The 11070-nt window shown below is 41.0% G+C and overlaps 1 protein-coding gene across 2 annotated transcripts in view; it reads left to right on the top strand.

Moving 5' to 3' along the window:
- The first annotated feature begins 10323 nt into the window (after positions 1-10323).
- Positions 10324-11070, top strand: part of MLF1 (myeloid leukemia factor 1) — a 36634-nt gene continuing 35887 nt past the window's right edge. The window contains exon 1 of one of the 2 annotated variants that reach the window (XM_023223391.2): positions 10324-10536. In XM_023223391.2, the coding sequence (XP_023079159.1) occupies positions 10490-10536 (47 nt within the window). In that variant the 5' untranslated portion in view covers positions 10324-10489. Of the gene's footprint in view, positions 10579-11070 lie in introns of both variants that reach the window. The other variant, XM_031935273.1, reaches the window with a different exon arrangement.

Below are 11070 nucleotides of genomic sequence, written 5' to 3'. Positions count from 1 at the left end.
TCATTGATATGGTTGGTAACTGCTGTCCACTCACAAAGGCCTACTGCTAGGAGTCAGGGCGCTTTGCTTCTCAGCTCTCACAACACAAGACCTGCCATCAACATAGTTTTGAGTTACACTCAAAAGGCAGTATGTGAATGTTACCGGGATCATGTGTCTTCTTTCATGCCCTGAAAACTCACTCTAACTAGATCATAGGCTTGCAGTCTATGGGCCAGGTTCACCCAAAGATTTGTTTGGCCTGCTATTTTGTTTTTAATTAATTGTTAACTTTAAAAAATTAGATTTCATACACAATTCCATATTACCAGTGGGCATGAATTTCTTCAGGGCAATCATCTAGAGCTGAGTAGCAGTATTCCTCCTGCTGGAGGCAAGCTGCCTCAGTGTCTGACTGTGCCCACCATGCCAGGTTCCTGTGAATATACAGCACAGCGATAAGAGCTGGGGTCCTCTGGCTGTTTGACCTTCAGCAAGCAGTTTTTCTTCTCTGACCTGTATCATCCTCTTATATACAATGGGCATCCTTATAGTGTTTATCTCATTATATCATTTAGGGGATTAAGAGAGTTAAAATTTGTAAAGCACTTAGAGCAGTGCCTGGCACACAGTAGAAACTCAACAAATGTTAGTTTTTATTTTTATTATTATTAACTCTTTTTTTTTTTTTTTTTTTTTGAGACGGAGTTTCACTCTTGTTGCCCAGGCTGGAGTGCAATGGCGCGATCTCGGCTCACCGCAACCTCTGCCTCACAGGTTCAAGCAATTCTCCTGCCTCAGTCTCCCAAGTAGCTGGGATTACAGACCTGCACCACCATGTCCAGTTACTTTTTTTTTTTTTTTTTTTTAGTCTTCAGTAGAGACGGGGTTTCTCCATTTTGGTCAGGCTGGTCTCAAACTCCCAACCTCAGGTGACCTGCCCGCCTCGGCCTCCCAAAGTGCTGGGATTACCGGTGTGAGCCACTGTGCCCGGCATTATTATTATAATTAACTCTTATTCTCCTTATCGTCTTACCTAGTTCACTTGCCTCACATTTTTACTTCCCTGATCCCTATTGGTGTTGTGTTTTTGACTCCAACTCTAGGTAAAGCCCTACCCTCAACTGGAGGTGAAGGAGACAGCTAGTCTCCTGTGTGTTAGCCAGTGAGTGTCCCAGCTGAGGTTATACTCAGTGATTAAGAGCCCAGATTCTACAGTCAGACAGCCTGAGTTCCAGTCCCAGTTCTTCCACTTTCCGGCAATACAGCCTTCGGCAAATTAGTTAATTCTCTAAAACCTGTGTTCGCTTATGTAAAATAGTAATAAAACTGTTGTGAATTGCAGGAACAGAAAACCAGACAACACACGTTCTCACTTATAAGCGGGAGCTGAACGATAAGAACACATGGACACGTTGGGGGCAACAACACACAATGAGGCTGGTGGAAGGGGGCGAGGGGAGGGAGAGCATCAGGAAGAAAAGCTAAAGGATGCAAATCAACCCATCACCTAGGTATTAAGCCCTGCGTGCATTAGCTATTTATCTTGATGCTCTCCCTCCCTCTACACCCCGAACAGGCCCCAGTGTGTGTTGCTCCCCTCCCTGTGTCCCTGTTATTCAGCTCCCACTTACAAGTGAGAACATGTGGTGTTTGGTTTTCTTTTCCTGCGTTAGTTTGCTGAGGATAGGTGATGGGTTGATTTTTGCAGCAGACCACCATGGCACACGTTTACCTATTTAACAAACCTGCACATCCTGCACATGTACCCTGGAACTTGGAGTTCAAGAAAAAAAAAAAAAAAAAAAAAAAAACTGCTGTGAATTAATGTGCCTAGTAAACAGGTTTTAGCTTTTATTATTAACAACCTGCAGCAAACCCCAACATTCTCCACTCCCCACCCCCACCCCCTGCCTGGCAACCTCTGGCCTCAGCTGTCTTGTTTCTCCCAACAGACTGCCAGTGCCATTCAGCAGTGTGAGCCTTCCTGGAGGCTGTTTCCCAGGGGAATTTCTAGGTCTTTGGGAGATATGAATTGGGAGGAAATCAGGTATAGCTTGGAGCCACTCATTCTCAATTCCGCAGCTCCCCTTAACTTGTTTCCCCAGAATATAGATCACAAATGGCATTAAAACTTACATGGCCTTATAATGACTATTGTGTCCTTTCTAGCTTCTTGAAATTAAAAACAATTCTTCTGTGATTATTCCTCCAATTTCAAATAGTAAAGACATCTAAGCATATGACAAAGAGACGAAGTCATTCCAGGTCCTTAATGTTTTCCAAAATAATTTACTTGTCCTCTGAACAGACTTCAGTTGATTGCCTTGGCAGTGGGGCCTCCAGATTACAGTGTGAAACTCTCTTCAAATCTTATCAAGGATTTAAAAATAGCGCTCTAGACAGCCACATTAAAGTGTTCCTGAGAACAGATGACCTCAACAGTATTTTCTGAAGAGTGCTTTCTACTATTCAACTTGTTTTAGACTCTATAATTCTAAGATTTTTTATTTTTTAAAAGAAGTGTTTCTAAGACAGTAGCAACTATCAAGGTGTTGACTCAACACAAAAATCTTTCTTATAAAATTATTGTCTGTAGAAAAAAGGTTTCAGAATCTCAATGACAATAAGATTCAAGAATAGCTGAATGTTAAGTTGATTTTTAAAACTTAATCAGGAAAAACACAAGCATGATCATAGTAGCCTTGTGTTTTAAGCCCAAAAAAAAGAACAATTCAAAAATCCATCAACAGTAGATGGGTAAATTACTTGTGGCAAATTCATATACTAGAATACAACAAAGAAAAAGAATAAACTGTTGCTACACACAATGACAAGGATGAATTTTGCAGACATAATGTTAAGTGAAAGAAAGAAATCTCAGAATACTGGTTACCCTAGAGGGACATGGATGGGAAAGGAACACAAGGGAATTCTCTTGAGTATTGGAAATACTTTATATCTTCAACTGGGTGTTGTGTACATAGGTTTACACATATGTGAAAAACTATTGAGCTATACATTGAAGTGTAGTAGACTTTATCATGTTTAAGTTACACCTCAATTTAAAACGTAAATTGTAAAGACTAAGCAAGCTTTGGATGTGGACTTTCATTCCTCAACTGCTCATGAATCCATTATGAGCTGTGTGGAAACTTGGAGTTTTGTCACCAAAATAATTGGTATATTTGTATTTGACATTGCCATTCAAATTATTTGTCTTTAAAGTAATAACCTTTGTTTTATTCATTGAATGACAGTTTCAGTGTTGTTTGTTTCATTTTTCAGGAAAATTGAAAAACTTCTTTATGTACTTAAACCAAACAACCCAAGTTTGGATACTCCCAGAAGCTTTACATTTATATAATTCCACAACATCAAGGCCTTTTTGTCATCATGAGAGTTGGCTATGCGTGCAGTGAGAAGGGAATGGCCTTCAAAATGGTCAGGTCTGGATCAGAATTCACATTAAACCACTCACCAGCTAGAAGACCACTTATAGTCGAACCATACAAGCTAAAAATCATTTCTCCTACCTGAACCTCTGTGTTGGCACATGCAAAATATAAATAATGCCTCCCTCATAGCATTATTGAGAGAATTAGTTGGGATAAAAGTTTACAAAACTCTTGGTAGATACTTTTTTTTTCTTTTTCTTTTCTTTTTTTCTGGGGGGGTGCGGGGGGGATGGAGTCTTGCTCTGTCACCCAGGCTGGAGTGCAGTGGCATGATCTCGGCTCACTGCAACCTCTGCTTCCCGGGTTCAAGCAATTCTTCTCCCTCAGCCTCCCAAGTAGCTGGGACTACAGGCACACGCTACCACACTCAGCTAAATTTTTGTATTTTTAGTAGAAACAGGATTTCACCCTATTGGTCAGGCAGGTCTTAAACTCCTGACCTTGTGATCCGCCTGACTCAGCCTCCCAAAGTGCTGGGACTACAGACGTGAGCCACCGCATTCAGCCCAGTAGATACTTTTTAAACAGGAACTATTACTGAATAGAAATTAGCACTTACCTAAATCATTATTTTATTTATTCTTTTAAAATTTTATTTTATGTTCATGGGGTACATGTTTGTTACATGGATAAATTGTGTGTCATGGGGGTTTGTTGTACAAATTATTTTATCTCCCAGGTAATAAGCATAGTATCCAGTAGGTAGTTTTTCAATCCTCACCCTCCTCCCACCTTCCAACCTCAAGTGGGCCCCAGTGTCTATTGTTCTCTTCTTTGTGTCCACGTGTATTTCTTTTTTTTTTTTTTTTTTTTCTTTTTGAGACAGAGTCTCGCTCTGTTGCCTGGGCTGGAGTACAGTGGCCGGATCTCAGCTCACTGCAAGCTCTGCCTCCCGGGTTTATGCCATTCTCCTGCCTCAGCCTCCGGAGTAGCTGGGACTACAGGCGCCCGCCACCTCGCCCGGCTAGTTTTTTGGGTTTTTTTAGTAGAGACGGGGTTTCACCGTGTTAGCCAGGATGGTCTCGATCTCCTGACCTCGTGATCCGCCCGTCTCGCCCTCCCAAAGTGCTGGCATTACAGGCTTGAGCCACCGCGCCCGGCCATGTCCACATGTATTTCATGTTTAGCTCCCACTTATAAGTGAGAACATGCAGTATTTGATTTTCTGTTCCTGCATTAATGACCTTAGGATAATGACCTCCAGCTGGATTCATGTTGCTGCAAAGGACGCCATCTCATTCTTTTTTATGGCTGTGTAGTATTCCATTGTATATATGTACCAAATTTTCTTTATCTAGTCCATCGTTTATGGGTATCTAGGTTGATTCCATGTTTTTGCTACCGTAAATAGGGCTGCAATGAACATACATGTGTATGTGTCTTTATGGTAGAAAGTAAAAGATTATTTTTTAAAGATTATGAAATACATCCCTAAGTATCCAAGCCTCAAAGATTTACATCAAAGAAATGAGGGAAAGGCCAAAACTTTTGCCTACGCTTATTAAACAACAGTATAATCTTTGGCTCAGCCATGATCCAGTAGCAGATCTTGACTTCCTCTCCAGATTTTTCTGTCATCATCCTCACCCCCTTTGCCCATCTATCACTGAAACAGAACATTCCTCTGCTTACATACACCCTCATACTGCCTGAATTCTTACAATTCCCTCATTATCACCTGAATTCTAAGATCCAACTCCAGGGCCCAAAGCTCCAGCTTCTTGCCTCTAGCATCTTTTCGCTAAAGCCAATCTGTTGTTACCAACCCCCCCAAAAGTGGTATTTACTCAATAGTTTTCAAAGTAAAATATGCCTCAATTATAATTTGTGTAAAATAAACCACTAGTCATAGGCATACACATCTACAGATAAAAGCTGCAAAAGTAAATACGACTTTAAAAATCTGCCACTTTTTTCCTTTGTTAACTCAATTCTTCTTTAAATTTTTGCTTCACTGGAGGAAACATTTGCTCTAGAGTGTATTTCTTAAAAGGAGAGGACTGCTATTTAGGGAAGGACAATTCATTGTGCCAGACTGTGCCACACATAGTGAGATGTTTAGTGCCCTTGGCCCTACCCAGTGAGGGCAATAAAGATGACTTTAGGAATGCAGCATGGCTAGCAACCAACTACACCTTGGCATTGTCTCCCTGGAAGAGGAAATGGGAATGACTCCCAGTGGAATGTAAGCCCAGAAGGTAAGTTAAGGTTGATTGCAGGAAAATAAAATTACATTTCTTGCACATGAGTTTGGGGATGAAGCTTGGCACTCAATTAACTCGTATGTAGTGGAAAGAATTGAAGATTAGGAACAGCGCTGCCATGGACATGTATACAACACCTAAGTGAGCACCAGTCAAATCATATACATTACAGCCTTGTATATTTATTAAGACAAATTTCTCGTTAATAGAAGTATCATGAGAGGGAGGCACTTTTCCTAATTTGAGCAAAGATGCCATATGGACTAGAGGCAGCCCTACTGGGAGTTTGAGGACCTTGGGATCTGTGCTCTTATAGGTCACTTAATTGCTATGCACCATTTTCCCATCTCTCAAAAGGATATAAAGCAAAGCTATTAGAGGACTGGTAAGTCAGCTGACTGGAAAGAAGATAAACATGAAAAATAGAATGAAACATATATTTCTTAGAAAATGAATGCATGATATTTTAAATTTCTTTTTAATTTGAAAGAAAGATTGTGGGGTTAGAGAGAGGTCCCCAAACTATCTTAGTTCATGAGCCCTTAGTTCCTCAGTAATTGTTTCATTGTGCCCCCTAGGTCTAAAGAAATACTGAATAGGTCCATTGTTGTATAATTTAGATAGAAACAGCATATTTCTGACCTAAAAACTTAGTAACTTCAAAAAATAATGCACAAAAATTGAAAGAAACATATTTTTGCATAACTCTTAAATAATCATACTAACAGATGGGTGCCTGCCTAGCACAGCACAATTTTTCAAATCTTAGAAACAGACTGAACATTGCCGCCAATCTTTACTGTTACACATTGACAGGCACTTCATTTTCATCATAGTAACTTTCAAAAACCTACCTTTCCAATGATATGACATCATCTAAAACAATGTAGTTTTAGATGAAAATACATGCACTGCCCTAAACTAGCACATTGCACAATGTCTAACGCATGCCAAGTTTCTCTCAAAATTTGTCCCATAACCCCTTGTGAGTTCGCTGTGGCATCTCATTCTCAGAGGACCTCTATGCACTGTTTAAGACAAAGGGATTAGGACAACGAAACCCTAGACACATTGAACTTAATTGTGGTAAAGGTGTTTGTAATGGCCTAGTACTCATGGCTCTGGAAAGCTATAATTAAGTTAAAAGTTCAGCACTCAAGAGCCTGTTTATTTTATTTTGGGCACATGAGATAATGTCTTCAGAAACATTACGAAAATTCTGAGGTGGTGTAACAACAGTATTTGTAAAATTAGCTGGGGAAAGAGCTGTCCACTAGAATGTAAGTTCCAAAAGGCCAGGGAGGTTTGTAACCTCAATGTCTAGAATAATGTCTGGGATATTACTAGTCCTTAATAAGTATTTGATAAATCAATGAAAGAAACATGAAATCACTTATATATTGAAGTCTTGGTGCTTTTAATAGAGTTGCAGACTTGGCTTGGGTTTCATGCTTTTCTCTGTATTTCCTTAGTCAGTGTCCTTCCAAATGAAACCTAGGCAACAGTGTAGTTACAGATTATATATGTAAAAGTGTTTACTGCAAATATTTGCCCCATAAATAGTTAATTTTTAAAATAGGGAGGCAAAGTATGTATGGTAGTGAGAATATAGGCTTTGAAGTAAGACAAATCTGGGTTTGAATTGAGTGACATCGAATTTTAATTATTAAAATTTAATCAAATTATCAACTTTCAAATCAATTATCAAAATTCAATTATCAAATTTCTCTGGGTTCCAGCTTTTCTATATGTAATATAGGGACAAACATAATATTAGACATGGTTGCTATAAAGGTTAAATGAGAAATTTATATGTGAATTATATGTGAAGCACTTAGTGCAATGCTTGGAACATATGAAGTGTAAATGAGAGCTATTATACTATTAGGCAATTTTTCAATTTACTTGGCTCATCTCATTCCTCACTCGGAAGGTGAGTTTTAAGACATATGAGTAGAACTGTACATTATATATACCAGGCAAATGCTCAAATCCTACTTTAGGATTTCACTGGTCTGGAATGCTTTTCCACTAGACATCCACTTCCTTCCTATGGGTCTTTGCTTAAATTCCCCTCAGTAAGGCATACACAAAACTTGCTATTTATAGTTGCACTTCTCCATACTCCTTACCCTGATCAGCTTTTCTGCCTAACACTTATCACCTTACAATATACTGTTTTCTATTTTGTTTATTTTGAGTCTGTCCTTACAAGAACATAAACTCCAGGAAGGAGATTTTTGTCCATTTTGTTCAATGATGCCTAAGATTGTAGATCAGTCCCCAATACTGGGTTGTCACTCAATAAATATTTGTGGAATTGAATTTGTGTGATTTGAATATATTCCCACTGAATTTTGTACTTTTTAGTTTGGGTCCACTTAGCTTGTCAGTGTGATTTTGAAAAATGATTACCAGCTTTCATCCTGCATCTTTTAAGTATGACTCATGACTCACATACCATATACCCAGCACTCACCGAGGAAAGCTTCAGGTACCCAGCTCAGTTCAATCACTAGCTGTGTGAACCTTGGCAATTTATTCAGCTTCTTTGTGTCTTGAATGTATCATCTATACATGGGGATAAGAGCCATCTCTACTACATAAAACTGTTAATGAGGATTCAATGAGGTAATGCATATGGAATGCCTACAACAGTGCCTGGCACACATTCAAAAAATATTAGCTATTATGATGATATTTACAGCCAAGTCCAGGACCCTCTCCTCTCAGTCCTGTTCTGCTTCTCTATTCCTCCCATGCTGGAGTATTCATTCTCTCCTGACCCACCCTTTCTTTAATTTCCACATCTTACCCATCAGTTCTGAAAATGATGTCAAGGTCTCTTCAGTGCCATCTCTCCTGTGCCCTCCTTTTTTTTTTTTTTTTTTTTTTTTTTTTTTGCATTTGTCATTAGATCCAAACTGCTTTCACAGGCTTCAGCTAATTCCCTAACTAATCTGTGCCTGGACTACAGCTTTTGTAACAATATGATTCTAAAAAAATTCCCATAGAAACTAGAGGGTAACATTACAAATTTACTTGGCTTTATCCAGAACTATTTTAATACTATCTTTTATCACATAACTTACTCCATTTCAAGTTTTTTTTAAAGTGTGGCCTCCTTCACATCTTGTGCTTGTACTATTTTAAAGAGGATAACAATTTAAGGTCTTGTAAAACAATTTTGTTTGCCTTGAAATTTATTTAGAAATTTTAGAAATTTTGTATATATGCTCTCAGAGCTTTATTCTGAGTCTAGAGGAAAAGAAAATATCCTCTTCCCTGGATGGGCTGTGCCATCTCATCTTGGGCTGTGAAGTCTGCCCTACCTCGTGCTACTAGCCTCAGGGGAAGGAAGCTGGCAGAGAACTTGGCTAAAAAAGGGGGGTGGGGAGTAAAAGGTCCAAAGGATTAAATTTCCAGCTCTCAAAATAACCCCTGACTACTCCTGTCACCTCCAAATCAGGCCCTGCACACTTCTTCATGCTGGCAAAGTGCCACCCGTCTGACCTGATCCCAGGGGGCCCTGATGAGCTATGGATGCCCCTTTATCTCTGCAAGGCAGCCCTGTAGAGAAGCTGGGGAGCCCACTGAATTAAGGGTGGACATGCAAAATGTATTTTCTCTTTTCTTAAACTCTTACCATTCTTCTCCTTACTTAATCTCTTTTCTGTCTTCTCCTCCATCTGTCTCCAGGCTCCTGAAAGGCCCCGAGATAGTGTTTTCTAAAACGTAGTAATTTGAGTACCACTATCATGATGTTCCCCTCCCCTGCTCTGCCTAACCCCCCGCCCCACCATATCCAAATCCCACCTGTTCTATTCGATAGGTTACTTTTTCACTTAAAAATGCAAAATCTAGCTCTTAATGTATAGCACTGCTTTAAATTTAAAATCAGTTTCCTTGCCATAAATAGAAAGCTCCCTGCTAAATATAATGCAAACAAAAATACATAGTAGTGGAATTTTAGTTGGATACGGCTGCTTGCTGCAGGCCTGAATCCTGCTGTTAAGAAATGCTGGAGAAGTGTTAAAAACATATCAGAATCAAAGTGAGACTTGATCTTTGAAAGAGAGACACAGAAAGACAACCGAAAAGAGAGCAGCTTTCTCGTTTATTTTTTAATACTAGGTCTACATATCACCTAAGCGTTTCCCACTTTGGGAAACATTATTGCTTTGAGTTTCAAACTCAAAAGAGGTAAAAAAGTTTGTTGAAATCTGATAGGCTTCATCCCATTTCCTTCAAGAACTATTTGCTAACTGTACTAAAAAACGTTTTGCACATTTTTTTTTTTTTCTCATTATTTGTTCACAGCTTTTGACTACCAGAGAATGTTTCGGATACAGGACTAATTCCTGTGGATGACAGAATGCGACCGCTGAATGGGACATTGGGTGTCATCTGGTCCAAATCTTGACCCCTTTTCATTTTCCCCGAAAAAAAAGACTTGCGGCTCGGAACTGAGGGCGGCATGCCCAAGGTCACAGAAAGGGTGGTCTAATGTTTTGGTTCCTGCAGTCCGGAGAACAAGCTATCCCATCCCACCGGAGCCTTGGTGAAAAGCTGCCCGGCCGGCGCAAGGCCAAACTTCTCGCCTCCACTGTGTTGATTGTGGTTGCCAGGGCAGCCGCGCATTGCTCTCCGCCTCGTCCTGGCGACGTCACAGAGCAACGTCCAATGGGAAAGCACCTTGGCGTCACGCACCTCCTTTCCCGGCTGGCACCGCCTGCGCAGCGAGTGAGGCGTCGTCAGTGCTGGAGGCAGGGTCTGGTCGCGGCCGCGGCTAGTTAACATCGGTTTTCCAATCTGTCCGCGGCTGCCGCCGCCCAAGATAGAGCCAGAATGTTCAGGATGCTGAGCAGCAGTTTTGAGGATGACCCCTTCTTCTCGTGAGTTATGGGAGCCAGGAGTCCGCGGTCGCGCGGGAATTAAGGAATTTTGAGGGGACCTATTTTAAGGGAAAAGAAAGTTTTAGAGGACGAGAGAGAATTCGGGGTAACTCTGGAGGCGATTTGAAAGAGACGAGGATATAGAGCCCTGGGAGGGAAGGGAGAGGAGGAGTTAGGGGTGTGTGAGAGAGGTAAGAGAAGGATTTGGGCGCATGAGATGAAGAGAGGAGGGTTTGGACGCGTGAGGTGGGCAGAGGGAAGTTTGGGGATGTGAGGTGTGGGGAGGAGAGTTGAGGCAATGAGGTGGGGGGAGGAGAGTTGAGAGCATTAGGTGCGGGGAGGAGCTTGAGGGCGTGAGGTGTGGGAGGAGGGTTGAGGGTGTGAGGTGAGGGAAGAGTTTAGGAGCATGAGGTGCGGGGAGGAGGGTTGAGGGCGTGAGGTGAGGGGAAGGGTTTGAAAGCGTGAGGTGGGGGGAGGAGGGTTGAAAGCGTGAGGTGGGGGGAGGAGGGTTTAGCGCGTGCGGCGGGGAAAGGG

The sequence above is a fragment of the Piliocolobus tephrosceles genome, chromosome 2 (assembly GCF_002776525.5).
Source record: "Piliocolobus tephrosceles isolate RC106 chromosome 2, ASM277652v3, whole genome shotgun sequence".
NCBI lineage: Eukaryota > Metazoa > Chordata > Mammalia > Primates > Cercopithecidae > Piliocolobus > Piliocolobus tephrosceles.
The sequence above is the reverse complement of the archived record's forward strand: the minus strand, read 5'-3'. Positions and strand labels throughout refer to the sequence as shown.